This window comes from Rutidosis leptorrhynchoides, chromosome 1 (assembly GCF_046630445.1).
Source record: "Rutidosis leptorrhynchoides isolate AG116_Rl617_1_P2 chromosome 1, CSIRO_AGI_Rlap_v1, whole genome shotgun sequence".
Classification (NCBI taxonomy): Eukaryota; Viridiplantae; Streptophyta; class Magnoliopsida; order Asterales; family Asteraceae; genus Rutidosis; species Rutidosis leptorrhynchoides.
In genome coordinates, this window is record NC_092333.1 from 485,709,251 (window position 1) to 485,734,038 (window position 24,788).

Genomic DNA, 24,788 nt, shown 5'->3' on the forward strand with positions numbered 1-24,788 from the left:
CACTTAATATATATATATATTTTATACATGTTACAATATTAGTTATTAATAGAAATCTTCTATATATATCTGTATAATAATATTACATATCTGTTTACATATGTTTATTGTAATAACAACTTAATTATTTTGTTTGTTATCTTACATTTTTATTTCTAATTGCATAATGTATACTTATTAATTTAAATTATTATATGTACTCTTATGTATATATATATTTACATAATTATTTATACATTGGTTCGTGAATCGTTAAGAATGGTCAAAAGCTAATTGAATATTTGAACCTAATTCCAAAATTTTTGAGACTCAACATTACAGACTTTGCTTATCGTGTCGAGATCTTATAAAGATTAAGTTTAAATTTGGTTGGAAATTCTCGGGTCGTCACAGTACCTACCCGTTAAAGAAATTTCGTCCCGAAATTTCAGTGAGATGGTCATGGTTAACAATAAAAATGTTTTCCTGACGAATATGAGTCGATAAATAGAATTTTATCATCATTGAGTAATATAGATAAAATAATTCGATTATTCGAAGAGTACGAATGAAGCTATCCCAAAAGATTGAAATAGGAAAAGTAAAGATTCATCTTAACTTTTGGCATAGTTGGGGTGGAATTTAGAAAATAAGGTGCGTCTTAACTTTTGACAGAGTCAGGGTTGAATTCCGAAATTCAAGGGATTTAAAGGAAATCTTCGAAATCTAAAAGATTTGATTCTTCGGCGAATAAGAAAATTAAGATCTCTATAATTAAATACGGTGATCTGCCTTGATTACTCTGTCTGATATTTCCATTATAAATTAAGCTCTTCCGTCCCATTATTCTCACCATTCTTATACTTTCTTTCTTAGTTCATACATCCAAAAGATTTTTAAAATGCTTAATCCTGTTCTAATCCTTGATATTTTTTTTAATTATCATTTCTGTCATCCTTCTTTTCAATCTTCCACTCGAAGAATCTGTTTACTTCTACTATTACCTTGGGATGATACTATTCTTAATTATACCGTGTCTTTATATTGCTATTCGTATTAATATTCACGGTTTGTAACCTCCGTGTTGTTATTGGGTTTTATATTTTTTCTCTTATATTTTGGAATACTTGTTTCCGTCTTTCATAATCATTGTCATTCACAGTTAATGCTCTCTCTTATTTGCTGCAATTTATACACCCTTTCTATCTCGGAGCTTCATGCTTTTGTTTTCTTTTTGCAAGTAACGGTCTAGAATTCATAGGTGTGGAGTTTCGAATGAGCTTAATGTTCTAAACAAGAAAGAACGTATTAGCACGATTTGATTTGTCAAATTACCAGAATCACTGAGAATAGAACTATCAAGAGTATATTTTGTTGATATGTTCAGAAGTTAATCAGAATGAAAGAGTTATGTAACATGGCACATGATGACGTTAAGGTCTGTGAATCATCACGTTCCATTAGAAACTCGGCATGAATTACTGTAATATAATCACGTTGATCAAGTGTCATTATATTATACTAACTCATGCATCAGTTCCCAACATTACTTCAATAACATTCATATTTTAAGCTCGAAAGTTTACAGAATATAGAAACTAACAGTTTCTATATGATGTAACACTGATATCATGAAGAGATTAATAATTTCAGATAAGATTAGTTATGAAAATATATTCATAAATATCGAGGATATTTATAATGAAAGATACGATAATATCTCAGAATATCTAAGATCAGAGGATGATAGAAACTATTGTCCGCAAGGGTTTAGAGTAAAGAGCAAGATATTCGCTAAAGACTTTAGCAGGCATTGAATCATTTGGATTCTTTGAAGTCAAACTTATTCTTTGTGATTTGTCCACGACTTTCTTCATAGTTTCACATAATCTGCTTTTCGGTACTAAATTTTCTATTGAATGTTTCCAATATAATGATACACAGGAAGCACGAAGAGGTATATAATTTTCGGACGAGATTATTTATGAAAATATCCTCAGAAATATCGAAGATATTGATGAGGATATTTTTGGAATTTCTAAGTTCGATAATTGATGGAGAAAGGTTTTCCGCAAGATTTTAACATGAGTACGGAGCAAGATATTCGTTGAAGGTTTCATCAGATTCAGAATTACCTGGATTCTTTGAATATATGGTATGGTCCTTGTATTTGTCCTTGGTCTCCTTCGTGGTTAGCTCAATCCGTTTTCCAGTTCCAACTTTTCTGAGCTTTTCCAACATACTATTTTTTATCATCAAACTTCCGATGATTAAGGGCGTTTACAGTTGTCTATGGTTTCTGCTGCTTCATTCAGCTTTTTCAACATTCAGAGTATTGATTTGTGACTGAGTGCTTTTCAGAATTTCAGAATGGAAGATCATAGTTCTAAGAGATAAATGTTATATGGATACATATAAATGTTGATGTGGAAATGTTGCGAGACTCACAATAAAGATATGCTGATTCCCGGTAATTGGTATGGCAATTCTTGTTACAAGATGCGGATGAGTTCATGATAAGACTTCAATAGATAAATATAGTGTTTTGCCGAAGAGATTTAAGCTAAGGAGCAACGAGGTTGCTGGCACGTTTGTTGATAATATGATGGAATATAAAAAGTTCCCCAGTAGCAATAAAAGAGTACGCATATATATCAAGGTTATAATAAGGTTGTTTCGAATGAAAAGTCGAAGTTGACTTGCTGGAGCTGTGACAAAATTTGCTAATTTGGAAAGGGAATGCAAAGTTATTTTGGGTAATAATAACACTAAAGGAATTAGCACAACTACGTGTTAAACGTTTACTCAGTTTCTGAGAGTTTTTCAGATGCATAACTAAATGCATCAATCTTTTCTCCCGTAGATGAAGTGCGGTTGATTCATCTTCTCGATTGAGGTGTTTTCAAGGATCATGAAAGGTTTGAACGCGGATTATAATTGTCAGGATACAAATGAGGTTTAAGATGAAATCAAGTGGCAAACTTGAAGAATTATTTAGTTTCATATGTTATAATCAGTATTTTAATTCACTTTAATTGTCCAATATTATTAGTCCACAGTCGATAGTCCACAGTTTACAGTTCAATAATTCATATATAGTTTAATATATAATATTCGAATTAATTAATATGTATCGTGACCCGTATACATGTCTCAGACTCGATCACAACTCAAAGTATATATATTATTTGAGAATCAACCTCAACCCTGTATAGAGAACTCGATCATTACTGCATATAGAGTGTCTATGGTGATTCCAAATAATATATATAGATGCGTCGATATGATATGTCAAAACCTTGTATACGTGTCCCGATATTTAAAGTGCGTAAAATAAATAACAGAAATTAAATGACGATAAATTAAATGCGTAAAGTAAATAACAGAAATTAAATAACGATTAATAAAATTGCGATAATTAAATTGCGATAAATAAACTACGATAACTAAAATGTAATCAGTTAGCTAGGAACAGTTAGCTAGGAACAGTTAGCGTGGATTCTTAACAAAATTTCAATTAGTTAATTCGTTTGTTTCTAACAACTTTTATTTTGTCCAATGTTTTCTTCATTATGCCACTTGTTGGATTGTGATAAATCAAAATTCCAAATCTGAAATTGAATAATAAAAAAAAATGGTTATTCTGCGGTGAACGGATTTGTATCTCTGTAGATGTAAGTAGGATAGTAAATGGATGTTGAATCAGATTCGAAGAATGTACAGTATAACCTATTAAAGTGACATCTAAATATTCCTCGGGTATTACCTACCCGTTAAAATATTTTCACCATTTAACAGTTTATATGAAAGAATTTTTAATTACAATCTTTATGAAAATATACTTACATGTATATTTTCTTCAGATGTAATCATAGATTTAATGAGTTAATATAATATTAATCTCATTTGATTTACCGTTAGAACTAGAATATATAATCTCTAATACATTGAAGATTACATAATCGTCATGTCAAACGAAGATAAATGATGTAGAACGATTCGCAGATTGATGATTATGCTCGAGGTACATAATTAGATGTTGAGGTGTACGATGTGAACTTGAGTTGTTGGTGGTACTGGTATTGATGTTGGTGCTGGTGATGTTGCTGAAGCTGGTACGTTTTGCACCATATTCTCCAAATTGATTACTAGAGCGCGAAGTTCATTGACTTCTTGTATTACTCTGAGATGATTGTCGGTCGGAACGAGCGGATGAATAAGATTTAGAATCTGAGTTATGATATAGTCGTGGCGAGATATTCGAGAAATGAGGGTGAAAATGGTGTTACGAACAGGTTCGACGATAAGTGCTTCAGGTTCTTCGCCAAAAGATGAATTCGGTTAGTGGAAGGGATCGCCTTCTGCGCGTCTCCATTGATTAAGTCGACTACGAATCCATCAGATGAATTGGGGATGGATGATTGGTTGAATAATTCTGAAGACGCTGCTTTCGGAGTTTAGGTGAAAATCCATATCAGAATAGCTGTCGGAATAACTATCGGAATAGCTATCGAAATCTGAGGGACTCGAACTCGTTGAGGAATTTATCTCGTACGATCAGATGAAGGATTTTCGATAAGAATTAGATTATATGATGTAGATTAGTATCCTGCAATACATAATTTACATATGCATATATAATACTAAAATCCCATAAGTTACGGAGAAATCTACAGAAAATGACAGGCAAAGTTTACATTAACGGATACGCTAAGATATGAATTAGCAGATATGCCAAGATATGAATTTTGTCTATACACTAATCATGCAGTCAATGCGATAAGATGTGTCTTGACTAAGGATGATAAGCAAGGGATTCTCTAAGAATGATAAACAGGTAATTTTTGACACTAAATGATAAGCAAAACTTTTGACATGTAGACACGGTCGAAGTCCAGACTCACTAATGCATCCTAACGACTATCAGTTAGACACACTAATGCAAGACCCGGTTCGCTAAGACCACCGCTCTGATACCAACTGAAAGGACCCGTCCTAATCCACCCGGACGAAGTCCATATTGAATATAAACGATTCACAACAGTTGATTACATCGCGAGGTACTTGACCTCTATATGATACATTTTACAAACATTGCATTCGTTTTTAAAAGACAAACTTTCATTTACATCGAAAGTTAACGGCATGCATACTATTTCATAATATATCAAACTATAATTGACTAAATAATAATCTTGATGAACTCAATGACCCGAATGCAACGTCTTTTGAAATATGTCATGAATGACTCCAAGTAATAACTCTACAATGAGCAAATGTACAGCGGAAGATTTCTTTCATACCTGAGAATAAACATGCTTTCAAGTATCAACCAAAAGGTTGGTGAGTTCATTAGTTTAACATAAATAATCATTTCATAATTTTAATAGACCACAAGATTTCATATTTCCATTTCTCATAAACATACATCCCATGCATAGAGACAAAAATATCATTCATATGGATTGAACACCTGGTAATCGACATTCACAATATGTATATAAGAATATCCCCATCATTCCGGGATCCTCCTTCGGACATGATATAAATTTCGAAGTACTAAAGCATCTGGTACTTTGGATGGGGCTTGTTGGGCCCGATAGATCTATCTTTAGAGTTCGCGTCAATTAGGGTGTCTGTTCCCTAATTCTTAGATTACCAGACTTAATAAAAAGGGGCATATTCGATTTCGATCATTCAACCATATAATGTAGTTTCGATTACTTGTGTCTATTTCGTAAAAACATTTATAAAAGTTGCGCATGTATTCTCAGCCCAAAAATATAAAGGGTAAAAAGGCAAATGAAACTCACTTAATGTATTTTGTAGTAAAAATACATATGACGTCATTGAACAAGTGTGGGGTTGGTCTCGGACTCACGAACCTATATCAATTATATATATTAAAGCATGTAATTGAAATCTCAAAATTTCATTTATCAATATATTATTTAAACAAATTTTGTAGTTATATAAGATTTGTACTAGATTTCATTTTTTTAAAAAATATACTTTATTTTATATCTTAAATTATATGTTGTATATATTTATATTATTTATGTATTTAAAGTGATTAATATAGTTAATTTGATATATATATATATATATATATATATATATATATATATATATATATATATATATATATATATATATATATATTTAGCATTATATTGAAAATATATAATTTGTTGTATGTAAGTTTTTATATATGTAATGTTAATATGATTTATATATAGAATATTAATATATATGTAAATAATATGCTTTATGTACAAAATATTTATTTGTCTAAAAATGATAGTTTTGATATTACAGATTTACTACTAATATTAATAATAACTTTATTTAAATGATAATGTTAATAATACTAATGATATTGTTAACAACGTTACTTTTGTTTAATAATAATGCTAATTATACTAATAGTTACAAAAGTGATACTAATACTAAAATAATGATAACTTGTATTATTTTCATATTAGTAATCCTAATCATAAAGATAATAATAATAATAATAATACAACTATTAGTGATAATAATAATAATAAGTATAATATTTGTACTAATAACAATAACAATCATTAATAATAATAACATCAGTAATACCTATCATATTTATAATAATAATGATAATAGTAATTACAATTGTGATGATACTACTAATATTAATGAGAGATATATTATATTTCATTATAATAGTAATATTAAAACTAATAATACTTAATATTATTACTTAGAGATCATATCAATAATCATAATACTAAATATGTTCTATTATTAGTAAAAATAATAATAATGATCATAACACTAATAACTATATTTCTAATAATAATAACATTAATCATGATAATAACAATAATAATAATATTAGTACTAATAATAATAGAACAATAATAATAATAATAATAATAATAATAATAATAATAATAATAATAATAATAATAATAATAATAATAATAATAATAACAACAACAATAATAATAATAAATAAAAGAAAGAAAGAAAATGGGCTACCTCATTAATTAAGCTTTAAAAAAAAAAAACTTCAGCCGATGTCCGGGCTCGAACCCGAGACCTCTAGCTTATCTACAAACCCCTCTACCATTCGACCAAGTTTATCTATCTGGGATTATATTATCTTCATTTAAATATAACCCGAATTCTCCTGTTCTATGTTCTTCTTCTTCAACCTCAAATTCAATCGACTAATACCAGAGATTAACTCAACTAACGACGTTTTACATAATTAATTTTCGGTCTCAAAAACTGTTAGAGAGTAATTAGATTAATTAAAACAACAAAATTTAAATATCCAGTTTGCAACAGAAAGAAAGAAAAAAAAAAGAACACGTATAAACACCAAAGTTGATTTTGAAATTGAGGCTGTTTGAGACCACGATTCCTACATGAAATCAATTGCAAATCTTTCTTGTAAACTATATGGATCATTAATTTAACTCAAAACGCTAAAACAAGTTCGAATTTTACAAAGAACACATCGTTTGACTTTTTAGTCCTAAACTTTGACCTCCAAATTAGAATTCAATATAGAAAATTGAAGTTTAAGATTTTGAAGATAGTTGAGGTAGAAGATTTATAACATAACTGCATTTATAAAATTTGAAATTGAATTCGATTTTGTGATTTAGAATAAAAGGTGGGTATACAGAATATCGAGCTGTTTCTCAAAAAAAAATGAAATTAATCGATTTATCAGTATTTGATGGTTGTAATTGTTGTTGCTAGTGAAAGGGAATTTGTGTGAATATAATACAACGTGAATTTATCAATTTTATAGCAATATCATTGTCGACAGCTTTTTTTTATCAGAATATAAAATAAATATAACAATATAAAATAAATTGGGAAAGAACTGATTGGTACGATTTGAGAACGATGTGTAACAAGATTGAGATGAAGACAAACACATTCACAATCAGATAATGAAGGCAATCTGACTTTTATTCCAATTGGGTACATTCTATAGTATATATTAATAATTAGTTATAATTATATTAATAATAATTAAAATTCTAATAATAATAATAATAGAATTAGTAATAATAATAATAATAATATTAATATTAAAAAAAATGCTAAGACTTTTATTTCTAATTGCATAATGTATACTTATTAATTTAAATTATTATATGTACTCTTATGTATATATATATTTACATAATTATTTATACATTGGTTCGTGAATCGTTAAGAATGGTCAAAAGCTAATTGAATATTTGAACCTAATTCCAAAATTTTTGAGACTCAACATTACAGACTTTGCTTATCGTGTCGAGATCTTATAAAGATTAAGTTTAAATTTGGTCGGAAATTCTCGGGTCGTCACACAAGGAATGAATCCAGAAGACTTACAACTTGCAGTCCAAGAACTTTCTCAACTCCAGCAGGAAGGCCTGATCGAACCAACAACATCCCCATGGGCGTGTGAAGCTTTCTATGTCAACAAACACTCAGAGCAGATACGTGGCAAGAAAAGACTTGTAATCAACTACAAGCCTTTGAATGAATTCCTTGCAGATGATAAGTTTCCTCTTCCAAACAGATGGACTCTCTTCCAAAGTCTAACCAATGCAAGAGTTTTTTCCAAGTTTGATCTTAAAGCAGGTTTTTGGCAAATTGGCGTTCATCCTGAAGAAAGATACAAAACAGCTTTTTGTATCCCTGATCATCACTACCAATGGACAGTGATGCCCTTTGGTCTAAAAAGTGCTCCTTCAACTTTTCAAAAAGCAATGATCAAGATCTTTGAACCAATTCTGTCAAGTGCAGTAATTTATATTGATGACATTCTTCTCTTTTCAAAAAATGAAGAAGAGCATTTAGTACTGCTAAACAAATTTCATTCATTGCTTTTGCAATATGGAATTATGCTCTCAGAAAAAAAGATGATTCTGGCAACATCTCAAATTGATTTCTTGGGAATGACCATCAACAACTCTCAATATCACCTTTAACCTCATGTAGCGAAAAAACTACTTGAATTCCCAGACATGCTTTCCACTATCAAGGAAATCCAACAATTTCTTGGTATAGTAAATTACATGTCCCCATTCATCAAAAACCTTTCCCATTTAACCAAACCATTGTATGATATGCTCAAAAAGAACCCTCCACCCTGGAATTCTCAACAAACCAAAGCAGTGCAACAACTTAAAAGACTAACTGATAATCTCCCTCCCCTCCAAATTCCATCCAATGGAAAAAGAATATTGCAAACAGATGCAAGTGATGAACACTGGGGAGCAGTCCTTTTAGAAGAAATTAATGGTAACCGCAACATCTGTGGTTATCAAAGTGGTCATTTCAAACCTTCTGAAACACACTACCATTCTACTTTCAAAGAAATCCTTGCAGTAAAAAATGGTATCAAAAGGTTTGCTTTTCACCTTATTGGTCACAAATTCCTTATTGAAATGGATATGTCTTCATTTCCTAAAATGTTACAATTCAAGAACAAGACAATCCCACATCCTCAATTACTCAGATGGGCAGAATGGTTTTCCTAATATGATTTTGAAGTCAAACACATAAAAGGATCAACCAATTTTCTTCCAGATTTTCTTTCAAGAAAAGGCGCAGAACAAAGCAATTTACTCATTCCTGTTATAGCAGTTTTACAACCAGATGCAGAATTTTCATCTTCATCATCAGCACCTCAATCAACAGTATGGCAAAGAATGGATCAACTCCCACATGAAATCACAGATAAAATCCTAAAAAAGTCAATTCCTGTCTATTGTCATGAAACATGGACAGCATATTGGAAAATACTTGCTAGAAAATATGGAAGTTCTCCATTTCGAGGAATGACCTTCAATTCTGAATATCCTTTTCTTAACCTTTTCCACATTCATGATCCATATCACCTTGTCCCTGAAGCAATCCCTTTCTTCCTCAATCTATCCAGGTGTCATTTCATTGCAATTGTATTCAATGCACAAGTGATGAACAGATATTTGTTCTTAACACAAGTAGGAAATCCCCAAGATGAACAACAAATGTTTCGAAATACTCTCAAATTCCTTCTAAGATATCAAACAATGTCTTATTGGGAATCAATATTTGGCAATTTCCTCACTACATATGTTGTAGTTATTTTCCATCAGAACCTGGTTCGATGTTCACAGTCTCCAAACGGCACGATAATCCATCAAGATTCATTTGTAAAAATCCATGGCTGGTATGGATATAATCTTATCAGCACAAAAAATGTTCACCCAGAGCAGTGGTTATTATTCAAGGTAGAAATGAGTCAGCTCAACGGATTACCTCATACATTCATTGACTCAGCATCTTTTCGACAAGCAGATCACCCTCTAAGCCAGACACCATCAACAGCTTTGGATACTTTTGTTAAAGATACTATTCGTGAAAGAGATTTAATGGAAACCATAATCAATACAGATCCAAACAATCACATGGATGAAACATCATCAGAAGAAGAACAATACAGGCACCCTAGAGATGATTTCGACAGTGATGAGTGGCCGTATACAGATTAAAATATGTATTTGTGTAATATTATGTAAGCAATGACGTCATAGTGTGGTGTGATGTGTGCAATGATGTCATTAGATCAATAATTGTGAGTGATGTAAGCCATGATGTCAATGTGATCAATAATTGAGCTTTTACCTGATTAGCAGGTAATAAGTCATCCGGTAACCTCTTTAAGAGGTAGCAGGTCATATCCACTTTTATGGCCTATAAATATGTATCGATAGAATGTAGTTGGATCATAACTTTTCTGATCACAACTTCTTCTTCCTTGTATAATAAAAAACTCAGTTTATTGTAAATCTCTCCTTCTCCATTTTTTCACTTTGTTTTTACGAGTTTCTCTCCTCACTATGACGTCATTGCTTACATAATATTACACAAATACATATTTTAATCTGTATCCTAACTAATTTATATTGTGTCTCAGTTGTTTCTGGGTCCGTATCCTCGAAAAAATATGTGCAAGTTTAAATCTTGGGGGGAGTTTTATCCTTCACTATGTGCGGGCCAAACAGTTAACCTAAAACATTCCAGGTACGCTTTGCGTGATGGATGAGATGAGTTTCTTAACGGGTGCGTGAGTTGCAAATGAGAGGATTTGATGCCAAAAATTGACATTCTAAAAAAAAAAAAAAAATTAACTCGTGCAGGTGAGCAATGTATTGGTTATTACTTTGCATATGTTTGTGGTGTTTTCTTGTATAACACTTGTAGATAGCTGCTACTGAATTCTGTTCATGATCAGTTTCATGAGACTTGTAAATTTTGAGTTGATATTTTGGACTTTATAGTGTGTTTGAGTGAGGGTTTGTAAGGATTTGGACTTGAAAATTCTTAAGGTGTACCAACAGCCATGCATAATGATAAAATAAAAAAACTAACGGATAACAAACAATTAAAATCTTGGTTAAATAAAATCAACCCATGAAAAAACAAGTGATGCATCTTACATCCTAGATTACAGGGTTACCACTAATTGAATCTACATACATACATACCCCCTCCAAACAAATCAATTTCTCCCTTTAATCAAATAACCAGGGAGAATCAAAAAACAACAAAACCATGGCTAATAAGATTCTCGTATCCATCGTATCATTATTCTTGGTCGTCTTTTGTGTACTCGGGGTCGTGATCTTGATCGTCAAAAGCGGAAACTCGGATGATAATATCAACACGAGCAACAAAGCAGCAGACAGCATATGCAAACCAACTGAGTACAAAGAGGCTTGTAACAAGGCCATGACCGATGTGGCTAAAAACTCGTCGGCCACCAACGAGGACTACATCCTTGCAGCCATTCGTGCAACGTCTGGTGAACTGCAAAAGGCCCTCGAAAAGGCGACCGCCAAGAAGAAAGATTTGGGTGATGACAAAAAAGAATCCCATGGTGAACTCGAGACGTGTGAGAAAATGATAGGATACGCTACCGATGAGCTCAATCAGGTGCTGCAAGTTGTATCTGAAACAGAAGCGGTCTCGTTAGCCGAGCAGATTGACCCGATCCTTGTTTGGTTGACTGCAATTCGTTCGTACCAAACAACATGTGTGGAAGAGATAAGAGACGAAAAGCTTAAAAAGGACATGCAAGACGGATTGCAAACGTCCAACGAGCTAACGTTTAACGCTCAAAAGATTGTGTATAACGTGCTCGATATTCTCAAGGATATTGGGGTCGATTTGGGTGAGTTGAAAGTCCCGTCTACCGGACGTCGTAGGCTTCTTGATGAGGTTGATGAGATGGACCAACATGGGTTCCCATCGTGGGTCCCGAGTATGGACCGCAAGCTTTTAGGAGCCAAAAAAGGTGGTGGTGGAGCTAAAAAGGGAAAAGGCCAAGGCCTGTTTAAAACTCCGCAACCTCCTCCGCTTCCACCAAATCTGCCACCGAACGTTGTCGTGGCACAAGATGGAAGCGGAAAGTTTAAGAGCATCAAACAGGCCCTAAACGCTTATCCGCAAAATCATCAAGGAAGATACATAATTCATATTAAAGCTGGTACATATAACGAAGGACAAATCGTCGTAGACAAAAGGATGAACAATGTGTACATGTACGGTGATGGTCGCGACAAGACAATAATTACCGGTAACCTAAACTTTGCAATAGCGAAAATTGGAACGTCTCAAACCGCAACAGTGGTTGCTATTGGAGAACGGTTCATGGCTAAGGGAATCGGGTTTAGAAATACGATCGGACCAGCAGGACACCAAGCGGTTGCATTTCGGTCTCAATCTCCTCACACTGTTATGATGGATTGCAGTTTTGAAGGTTACCAGGACACGTTGTACTACCACGCGCACGACCAGTTTTATAAAAACTGTGTCATTTCGGGAACGGTTGACTTTATATTTGGGGTGGGTCGGGCTTATATCCAGGATTCGGATATTTTAGTTCGGAAACCGGAAAAAAGTCAATCGAACATGGTGACAGCTGACGGAAGGATGAAAATGGAAGAAGTGGGTGGTGTGGTGCTGCATAACTGCAAGATTATGGCAGCACCGGAATTAGCTCCGGTGAAGGCACAGTTTCCTACATACTTAGGAAGACCGTGGAAACCAGCAGCAACGTCGATAATATTGATGTGTGACATTGGTGATCTGATCAAACCCGAGGGGTGGACAACATGGGAATCGCCCGAGGGGAAGAACAACCACATGACATGTATGTTTAGGGAGTTTGGAAACCGGGGAGCGGGTTCGAATATGGCTCGTCGGGTCAAATGGGCCGGGTTTAAGCCCATTACGAACCAGAAAGACGCACAAGGTTTTACCGTAGCCACATTCTTACAAGGTGGATCTTGGCTACCTCAAATGGGTGTTCCAGCTAAACTTGGGTTATAATGTAGCGTTTTTCCGTTGAGTACGAAGTCATGTAGCGCACGCCACTCTATTGTTCGATTATAAGTGTAACTAAACTCATAGGTGTAAAACGTTAACGTTTTAATAGGTTGGTGTATGAACTGATATATGTTAGAAGGGAAAGCTTTTTTTGGGAGATTAGTATTGGCATTAGAACAATTAATGATAACTGGGAATATATTTAGGATTTTGTTAACGACAGTTCTTAGGGCTGTTGTTAATGTACAAAAATACTTGTAAACTTCAATAACCGCTTTACAAAAGTCAAAATACCTCGTATACAACTCATTGATGCACACCAGCGACGGGCCACCGTTAGCAAAATCCAAATGTTTATTGTAGTCTGCCATAATATGCATACACAAAATGCCTTTGGAACATAATCCAGGCTTAACAACCATTTACTCATCTATTTACAACCGGCCCGTGGCTGCAACAACAATTAGCTGCCTGAAAATACAAATCTATGGTCATCTTTTTAGTAAGTTCTTAAAACTGTACAATGCCTGTGTTGAAATGCTGAAGCATTTCAACTTGTGTTGTGATGTTGTATCTTTAAGATGATCCATTGAAATAAAACAAACAATAATGACAGTGAGATTATGGTACGTGCCTAGACGAAGGGCTTCTCTAACAAGATCTTTAGCACACTGTTCAGGGTCATCATGACGACTTAAGCCACGTCGGACAAAGTTGACTGCTTGTTGACTTGTCATCACATCAAAAATCCTGTCACATCCGATGATCAGGAACTCGTCTTCTTCTGTCAGGACCATCTTGTTGATTTCTGGTTCTGCGATAAGAGGTGATGTGGACCCACGTGGTAACTTTATGTCCCAATCTCCTAACGCCCGTGTTACCGAGAGAACACCGTTAAGATATCCATCATCAACAAACGCTCCAAGTTCAATTATACGCTTTCGTTCTGAAGGATTTGTTGGTTTGTGGTCTTGTGACATATTAATTGCTTCGCCTTTTCTGCAAATAACTGCCCGACAGTCTCCTACATTGGCTACCACGAGATGCCTACACATAAAAAGACCGCATTATAGAATACCATTTGGACTTCCGTAATTAATTCTCAGAAAAAAAAAAAAAAAAAAAAAAAAATTAACATAAAAATGTATCAATACCTTCCCAACAATAGAGCTGTTAATGCAGTAGTACCAGATGCAGTGCTGATGCTGGAGTCATCAGCTAAAGCAAGATCAGCTGAAAGAAATGTTTTGCGAAGAGAATTTTCGACATCATCAATATCAGATACTTGAAAGTTTTGTAAAAAGAATTGTAGCATGTTAATTCTAACATAGGATGCTGCTTCAGGTCCTCCATGACCATCAAATGTTAGAAAATAGGGTTATAAATTGACTGCCGAATTCGTTCTTGAATCGTGTATTCACTTTCTCTATAAAGTATTTCGACCCTACGATTGCCTTGGTTGCACGAAATCTTTACAGGGATAAGACAAGAACACAATCAGTGTTTTTGGCAACGAAATCACTGATCAAATTGTTAGAGAGTATGTGTGTGTTTTCTGTTTGTTAAAATGAAAGCAAAAACATATTCCTATATTTATAGGAAGCGAAAAGGTGCGAGTGAAAGTACGCAACCTTTCAACCAAATGATGTAACCCTTCAACGAAAAGACGCAACCTTTCGTTCACATCATTTAGGAAATGACATCACTCTTCATGAAATGATGTAACCATTCATGATTACCTTTCATCAAAAGATGTAATTTCCAAGACCTTATTGAATTAACTCGAACGAGCGTGCACTCCGCACTCTCCAAACTCGTCATTAAGCTTAATTCGATAAGCCTTTGCTTTCTAGTAAATCCCAATTAACTAAAATGATTGTTGATAACACTAAAATCACCAACAAATCCCCCCCATTTTAGTGTAATCCTTGATTTACTAAAATAACTAAACAAACAGAACAAACTAATGCATAAATGAAAATGTTTCAGAAATTGAATTTTCACTTAGTATAATATTTACGAGAATTCGAGTATCAGGGTGTTTCAGAAATTGAACCCTTCCACTCATATGAAGACTATAAAATATTATACACATCAGTTTCTTACATATCTCTAAGACAATCTTGACACTATTATAAGCCATGTGTCACAATCATTCAGTGAACATATTGGCAGCTAAGTCCAAAGCTCCATTGAAGCGGCAAAACTTCATGTTCACATAGGTAGCTCTTTTAGTCTTGCACCCTCATATGCAATTTTTCAAAAGAACTATTAAGAAGTTAAACTTCAACCTAACTCCACTTACGGGTCTAAACATATACTTTGGGATCAGTATATTTATGTGTTTCAATCTTCAGAAAGTAAGCTTACCTTATTGAATTCAGCTCCTAGCGTTGTACTAGAAGGGAATTGGGCGTCTCACTTTGGAAGATCTGGGTGGACTTCAATCCCATAACATTAGCCAAATTGCGCGCTTCCGGCTAATGTTTTAATCAAGTGATTTGCCAAATTTTGTTGTGACCCAACAAAATCCACATATATCACTCCATTCGTGATCAACTCACGATCATACCAGCACTAACGCACCGGATCCCATCAGAACTCCGCAGTTAAGCGTGCTTGGGCGAGAGTAGTACTAGGATGGGTGACCCCCTGGGAAGTCCTCGTGTTGCACCAGACAAAGGACATCCCACAACTAGGGATTACCATGAACTTTTAATCTTATTCATTATGACTTCAATCAATTTTCTTTTCTTTGCAATCCTTTAAACCAAGGATTTACCAAGTCCTTATTTTACTGTAAGAAACTTGTGAGTACTCAAACCAATTGATTGATTAGTCCTTCATATGCCTACCTCTCACAAGTAATCAATGTAACCTATAATTTATACACCCTTGATAATGTATCTCCATTATCATTATGTACACAATTATTACTATTACATTGGATAGTTAGATTATAATTATAAACATACCTTAGTCAATCCACTTCTAGAACCAAGAAGTAATGACAATTAGTTTATAATGTCAATAATCTCAACATCCATCCTTTGAGCTAATACACCTCATCTATACCAAGTGTAAAATCAACAACTTGTAGATGTATAATGAAATGTCCCGTTCTTATTGATTAAAAACGTTCCATATTAATTGATTTCGTTGCGAGGTTTTGACCTCTATATGAGACGTTTTTCAAAGACTGCATTCATTTTTAAAACAAACCATAACCTTTATTTCATAAATAAAGGTTTAAAAAGCTTTACGTAGATTATCAAATAATGATAATCTAAAATATCCTGTTTACACACGACCATTACATAATGGTTTACAATACAAATATGTTACATCGAAATCAGTTTCTTAAATGCAGTTTCTACACAATATCATACAAACATGAACTCCAAATCTTGTCCTTATTTTAGTATGCAACAGCGGAAGCTCTTAATATTCACCTGAGAATAATCATGCTTTAAACGTCAACAAAAATGTTGGTGAGTTATAGGTTTAACCTATATATATCAAATCGTAACAATGGACCACAAGATTTCATATTTCAATACACATCCCATACATAGAGATAAAAATCATTCATATGGTGAACACCTGGTAACCGACATTAACAAGATGCATATATATAAGAATATCCCCATTATTCCGGGACACCCTTCGGATATGATATAAATTTCGAAGTACTAAAGCATCCGGTACTTTGGATGGGGCTTGTTGGGCCCGATAGATCTATCTTTAGGATTCGCGTCAATTAGGGTGTCTGTTCCCTAATTCTTAGATTACCAGACTTAATATAAAGGGGCATATTCGATTTCGATAATTCAACCATAGAATGTAGTTTCACGTACTTGTGTCTATTTTGTAAATTATTTATAAAACCTGCATGTATTCTCATCCCAAAAATATTAGATTTTAAAAGTGGGACTATAACTCACTTTCACATATTTTTACTTCGTCGGGAAGTAAGACTTGGCCACTGGTTGATTCACGAACCTATAACAATATATACATATATATCAAAGTATGTTCAAAATATATTTACAATACTTTTAATATATTTTGATGTTTTAAGTTTATTAAGTCAGCTGTCCTCGTTAGTAACCTACAACTAGTTGTCCACAATTAGATGTACAGAAATAAATCGATAAATATTATCTTGAATCAATCCACGACCCAGTGTATACGTATCTCAGTATTGATCACAACTCAAACTATATATATTTTGGAATCAACCTCAACCCTGTATAGCTAACTCCAACATTCACATATAGAGTGTCTATGGTTGTTCCGAAATATATATAGATGTGTCGACATGATAGGTCGAAACATTGTATACGTGTCTATGGTATCTCAAGATTACATAATATACAATACAAGTTGATTAAGTTATGGTTGGAATAGATTTGTTACCAATTTTCACGTAGCTAAAATGAGAAAAATTATCCAATCTTGTTTTACCCATAACTTCTTCATTTTAAATCCGTTTTGAGTGAATCCAATTGCTATGGTTTCATATTGAACTCTATTTTATGAATCTAAACAGAAAAAGTATAGGTTTATAGTCGGAAAAATAAGTTACAAGTCGTTTTTGTAAAGGTAGTCATTTCAGTCGAAAGAACGACGTCTAGATGACCATTTTAGAAAACATACTTCCACTTTGAGTTTAACCATAATTTTTGGATATAGTTTCATGTTCATAATAAAAATCATCTTCTCAGAATAACAACTTTTAAATCAAAATTTATCATAGTTTTTAATTAACTAACCCAAAACAGCCCGCGGTGTTACTACGACGGCGTAAATTCGGTTTTACGGTGTTTTTCGTGTTTCCAGGTTTTAAATCATTAAGTTAGCATATCATATAGATATAGAACATGTGTTTAGTTGATTTTAAAAGTCAAGTTAGAAGGATTAACTTTTGTTTGCGAACAAGTTTAGAATTAACTAAACTATGTTCTAGTGATTACAAGTTTAAACCTTCGAATAAGATAGCTTTATATGTATGAATTGAATGATGTTATGAACATCATTACTACCTTAAGTTCCTTGGATAAACCTACTGGAAAAGAGAAAAATGGATCTAGCTTCAACGGATCCTTGGATGGCTCGAAGTTCTTGAAGCAGAATCATGACACGAAAACAAGTTCAAGTAAGATCATCACTTGAAATAAGATTGTTATAGTTATAGAAATTGAACCAAAGTTTGAATATAATTATTACCTTGTATTAGAATGATAAACTACTGTAAGAAACAAAGATTTCTTGAGGTTGGATGATCACCTTACAAGATTGGAAGTGAGCTAGCAAACTTGAAAGTATTCTTGATTTTATGTAACTAGAACTTGTAGAATATATGAAGAACACTTAGAACTTGAAGATAGAACTTGAGAGAGATCAATTAGATGAAGAAAATTGAAGAATGAAAGTGTTTGTAGGTGTTTTTGGTCGTTGGTGTATGGATTAGATATAAAGGATATGTAATTTTATTTTCATGTAAATAAGTCATGAATGATTACTCATATTTTTGTAATTTTATGAGATATTTCATGCTAGTTGCCAAATGATGGTTCCCACATGTGTTAGGTGACTCACATGGGCTGCTAAGAGCTGATCATTGGAGTGTATATACCAATAGTACATACATCTAAAAGCTGTGTATTGTACGAGTACGAATACGGGTGCATACGAGTAGAATTGTTGATGAAACTGAACGAGGATGTAATTGTAAGCATTTTTGTTAAGTAGAAGTATTTTAATAAGTGTCTTGAAGTCTTTCAAAAGTGTATGAATACATATTAAAACACTACATGTATATACATTTTAACTGAGTCGTTAAGTCATCGTTAGTCGTTACATGTAAATGTTGTTTTGAAACCTTTAGGTTAACGATCTTGTTGAATGTTGTTAACCCATTGTTTATTATAACAAATTAGATGTTAAATTGTTATATTATCATGATATTATGATATATAATATATCTTAGTATGATGTATATACAGTTAAATGTCGTTACAACGATAATCGTTACATATATGTCTCGTTTCGAAATCATTAAGTTAGTAGTCTTATTTTTACATATGTATTTCATTGTTAATACACTTAATAATATATTTACTTATCATTTAACATAATTAACCAAGTGTATCAATATCTTAATATGATTCATATGTACCTAGTAAGACGTTGTTATAACGATAATCGTTATATATATCGTTTTCGAGTTTCTTAAATTAATAGTCTCATTTTTATGTATATAACTCATTGTTAAAATACCTAATGAGATACATACTTATAATAAAAACATGTTAACTATATATATAACCATATATATGTCATCGTATAGTTTTTACAAGTTTTAACGTTCGTGAATCACCGGTCAACTTGGGTGGTCAATTGTCTATATGAAACATATTTCAATTAATCAAGTCTTAACAAGTTTGATTACTTAACATGTTGGAAACATTTAATCATTTAAATATCAATCTCAATTAATATATATAAACATGGAAAAGTTCGGGTCACTACATATAATCATAATGATCAATAGTAAACTCAATATAATTTCAATATGCTTTAAGGATTCACATTGTGAATTAACCATAATCCATGGTTTGCTTTTACAAGTACTAAAGTACTTAAGCACCATAACAATGAATTCCACTAGACCATGCTTAATCTTTGTAACACCATACCATATTGATCACTTGATATAATCACATATATCATATCTATACCAGTATTCGATAACAATTAAGCAACATCTAATCCTCTTTCCATATCAAACTATAATCGTTTCACTAACTTGTACCATTTTGATAAATCATCAAATGGTTAATGGACATCCTTCACCAATAAATAAAGATTTCATGATCATTTTATTTGATAACACAATAGTCACTTCACAACCTTATAAGATTGTTTTGTGACTATTCTAACGAATTATTACCACTCGTTAAATAGCCCAACAATTGTTACCAATCAATTCATTGTCTTATCAACAATCACAAATATTAACAATCCACGGGAAGTGTCCATGTCAATCATCCAAAAGAATGTAATTACAACATTCTTTTATTGACACCACACATCCATGTATATTATAATAACAATAATAATAATTATGATCATATAATACTCGTTAATTCATTCCTAAAAAAGCAGTTTCTTATAACCTAACTGTTACTTATATTAGGAATTTAAGAATGTCACCACCACCAACTCGAATGATCATGTATATATCCAACACTTCACAATGAGGGAATTAATTATATAGGCAGTTACCGATTAAGGCACATCAACAATTAAATGATTTTATATGAAATTCCCCATAAAGTCATCCCTTCAAATGTATATCCATTTTACTGTTCCTTTTGCCCATTTTTTTTTTTTTTAGAAACAAAATTCAAGGTAGCGGTTACCATACATGCATTCATGCGGTGTAAATTAGTTAATACAACCGTTGACATGCACCATGTTTCTATTACAAGTCTACCAAATAGTGTCATGCAAGACATTAGACATGGTGTAATTCTGCCTCCAGTAACAAGAAAATTTTAATAGCTCAATAAATTAAAGGGGAACTTACAAGTACAACTGTACAAGTCAAAGTTGACTTGTTGATCCGTTTGACGATAAGGACATGAGAAAATCACTTGATGCTTATGCTTTCCAAAATGCATCATGACCAGATTGCAATGGAGAGACAACGGTTACATATATTTTCATAGAGATATGTAGTTCTCTAATTCAACACAATCATCCGTATAACGAATACGAAGTATATGTTAAGCAAATAATTTCAATTCCAATACCACATAAATAACCGGCCGTGATATTTGATTGAAACTTTTACACAATTGACTTTTGTCAATTTTCCTCATGAAAGACCTTCCAAAGACATGTCAATATTTTGTCACATGAAATCATGAATGGTACTCATGATGAATGGTACTCAAACGCGCAACAATAAGTTAATTACTGTTATGATAATCACAATTGTTTGATTGTCTATGTAAAAGAAATTAAACAGTATTATTATAATAAATAATTAATGATAATCAATTATAATAATCACCAATTTCTTTAATACGTTTGGGTTGCCATGTGCTTCAATTTTTATAAAACAATATATTCAATGAACGAGAAGTGCATGATCACAACAGTAACATGTTTTATGAAGATGAATTAAATAAAAACTTACATACACGAGTCATATGTGACTCGTTAATTCCATTGATAGTAGAAGTTCGTATATCGTTCAACAGAAGTTCCATGATAATTTCCACCAATGTCTTTTCAAAACTCATTCAAGGTTTATCTCTCAGAATTCCATATCAAATCCCAAAAGTCTTCAACGATTCATCTTTATCATTATCATGAAATACTTTATAGATTTGTTAGAAAATAGGGTTATAAATTGACTGCCGGATTCGTTCTTGAATCGTGTATTCACTTTCTCTATAAAGTATTTCGACCCTACGATTGCATTGGTTGCACGAAATCTTTACAGGGATAAGACAAGAACGCAATCAGTGTTTTTGGCAACGAAATCACTGATCAAATTGTTAGAGAGTATGTGTGTGTTTTCTGTTTGTTAAAATGAAAGCAAAAACATATTCCTATATTTATAGGAAGCGAAAAGGTGCGAGTGAAAGTACGCAACCTTTCAACCAAATGATGTAACCCTTCAACGAAAAGACGCAACCTTTCGTTCACATCATTTAGGAAATGACATCACTCTTCATGAAATGATGTAACCATTCATGATTACCTTTCATCAAAAGATGTAATTTCCAAGACCTTATTGAATTAACTCGAACGAGCGTGCACTCCGCACTCTCCAAACTCGTCATTAAGCTTAATTCGATAAGCCTTTGCTTTCTAGTAAATCCCAATTAACTAAAATGATTGTTGATAACACTAAAATCACCAACATCAAATACCTGCACATAGCACAACCCACCATTATTTCTAATTTTTGCCATTAAAACTTTGTAAAGTTCAACAAGGTATTCGAAAATTGTATGCTATTAGCCTATACTTATTATTTTACCTCTATAGATATACAATCATGTGACTGACTTTGGCCTAGCGGTATCAAGGAGTCCCTTTGACCTTGAGGTCATGAGTTCGAGTCCTGTTTAGGACATTATTTGTGTACAATTATATAGGGTGTGTGAGTGTCGTTTAAAAAAAAAAAAGATATACAATCATGTGTCTAAATATCATCAAACATTACTCCAAATTCTACTTATTAGTTATTACTAATACATGGAGTACACGTTATGACTTGTTCATCAAGTAAGCCGATATTGTTCCTGACAACTATGTAGTAGCTAGGGAAAATGGTCAGGAAACGGCCACCTGATTAGACCAGGTACATTTGAGTAAAAATAATCCCCTTTTCCCGGGTGAAAAACCTTGTCCATTTACATGACAGTTATGTAAAGCGCAACACCATCAAAGCGTCAACGATTGACAATATACACACACAAAAAAAATTAAAAAAAGATGTTTTTCGACAAGAACACTCAAACGTTTCAAGGGATGCAATAAGCAGATAGGCGTTTAAAAAACGCAAGAACACGATATAAAGTCTAAACATAATATGACGTACTCCGTAAAAGGCAGTAATTTTTGAGGGGGAGCCTAAATATGCAGATAAATCATCTATCATTAGATGTTCATCTTCCATGTATCTTCGAGGTCCGATATCAGTGGAACTGCCGGATCTAATGCTTGGAAAAACATGTAAATCAACCACAGATTCAGGTACTGATCTTTTATCCTAGGTAACAAAATATTAATTAATCAATTAAATTTTAATAGACTGTAATTTCATTTCATTGATCAACAAAAGTTAATTAAATTTAGTTTTATTCAGGTACAGCTATAAAGAAACTAACTAGGTGAGTAACGACGTCGTTTTCTTGAACATGATTAACAGGTATAACCTCTGCTGCTACTGTTGCTGCGGCTACCATCTTCTTCACGGAATCAAATCGAATTAAATTGAAATAAAACAAATGGCATGCGATTAATGATGTGATGCTAGTTCTGGAAGGGTTGTTTTGTAGAGATTTGACTTGTTTGGTTGTAAATAATTGTACACACAAATATAAATGATATATATGTTATAATTCAGTAGGCTTATAACTACCTTTAGTGGATTGGTTCTTGAATATAGACTTTGAAAATCTTAAGAACAAGAATATATGAGTAAAGAGAGAAAGGAAGAAACACTATGGATGTAAGTGTGAGAAATGGTACATCTTTACAAGCATAACTCATGGGTATTTATACTACAAAAAGATACTATGGAAGTGACCCCAAGTTGACTATAAAATTGTACCAAAATTGACTATCCATACTTGCATTATTGTAGTTCCATACTTGCACAATTATTATTATTATCATAACACTCCCCCTTGGATAGCAATTTTGTTTGTTAAAGATCAACTGTAAGTTACTGCCTCGTTAAAAACCTTGGCCAAAGAAAAACCCAGTGGGATAAAAACTTTAGCTAAGGGAAAAAGAGTGCAGCATATAGTTGACTCCCCCTCAAGTAGACATTGCTGAGCTGTTACATCTTTTGAACTTGCCTCATGCCAATATTGTGAACATGCGTTCTGAAAATAGCAGTTGAAAGTGCTTTGGTGAAAAGATCAGCAGAGTTTTGATGGATTGAACATATATCATTTCAATCTAGTTGTCCTTAATGATGTCTCGAGTGTATGAGAAGAATCTAGGAGGTATGTGTTTTGTTCGGTCACTTTTGATATATCATTCTTTCATTTGTGCTATGCAAGCTGCATTATCTTCATAGATAGATGTTGGACTTTTATCGGGTTCTAGTCCACAAGAATAAGTAATGAGTTGTGTCATTGATCTCAACCAAAAACATTCCCAAGTAGCTTCATGTAATGCAATCACTTCGGCATGATTTGATGATGTTGCAACAAGTGTTTGTTTTTTAGAACGCCATGATATTGCAGTACCTCCATTTAGGAATACATATCCAGTTTGAGATTTAGCTTTATGTGGATCAGATAAATAACCTGCATCAACAAATTAACTGCAAAAGAAATGTCAGGTCTTGTATAATTTGTAAGATATACATAAGAGCTCCAATTGCCCTAAGTTATGGTACTTCTGGTCCCAGAATATCTTCATGATCTTCACATGGACGAAATGGATCAGCTTCAACATTGAGTGATCTAACAACCATAGGAGTACTTAATGGTTTTGTCTTGTCCATATTAAAATGTTTCAAAATCTTTTCAGTATATGTTGTTTGATGTACAAGTAAACCATTAGGCATATGCTCAATTTGTAAACCAAGGTAATACTTGGTTTTTCCGAGATCTTTCATTTCAAATTCTTTCTTTAGAAGTTGAATGGCTTCATGGATCTCTTTATTTGTACCTATGATGTTA

General features: G+C 32.9%; 2 protein-coding genes and 1 pseudogene across 4 annotated transcripts; 2 read left to right on the plus strand and 1 right to left on the minus strand.

Moving 5' to 3' along the window:
- The first annotated feature begins 11,568 nt into the window (after positions 1-11,568).
- Positions 11,569-13,347, plus strand: LOC139875230 (pectinesterase-like). Its single transcript, XM_071862575.1, has one exon. The coding sequence runs from the start codon at positions 11,569-11,571 to the stop codon at positions 13,345-13,347; it is 1,779 nt and encodes a 592-aa protein (XP_071718676.1).
- A 295-nt stretch (positions 13,348-13,642) lies between these two features.
- Positions 13,643-23,438, minus strand: LOC139875238 (probable protein phosphatase 2C 49). 3 transcript variants are annotated; one of them, XM_071862590.1, is made up of 5 exons: positions 23,259-23,438; positions 22,967-23,140; positions 14,499-14,707; positions 13,975-14,391; positions 13,643-13,815 (listed from the first exon to the last, which is right to left on the minus strand). In XM_071862590.1, exons 1-5 carry the CDS (start codon positions 23,334-23,336, stop codon positions 13,779-13,781), a joined length of 915 nt encoding a protein of 304 aa, XP_071718691.1. In that variant the 5' UTR covers positions 23,337-23,438; the 3' UTR covers positions 13,643-13,778. The 3 variants fall into 3 exon arrangements, with proteins under 3 accessions (XP_071718691.1, XP_071718683.1, XP_071718687.1); XM_071862582.1 differs by having other exon boundaries at positions 13,643-14,391; XM_071862586.1 differs by having other exon boundaries at positions 13,643-14,391; positions 22,967-23,090; positions 23,259-23,427.
- Positions 15,908-16,015, plus strand: LOC139887472 (5S ribosomal RNA; annotated as a pseudogene).
- Positions 23,439-24,788: the final 1,350 nt, after the last annotated feature.

Coding starts and splice junctions, on each gene's coding strand:
- LOC139875238 (XM_071862582.1), bottom strand. CDS start 23,336: ATGGTAGCCGCAGCAACAGTAGCAGCAGAGGTTATACCTGTTAATCAT. Junction 14,708..22,966: donor TTACTGCCTTTTACGGAGTA/CGTCATATTATG, acceptor TATTTTCTAACA/TTTGATGGTCATGGAGGACC. Junction 14,392..14,498: donor ACAGCTCTATTGTTGGGAAG/GTATTGATACAT, acceptor TTTTATGTGTAG/GCATCTCGTGGTAGCCAATG.
- LOC139875230 (XM_071862575.1), top strand. CDS start 11,569: ATGGCTAATAAGATTCTCGTATCCATCGTATCATTATTCTTGGTCGTC.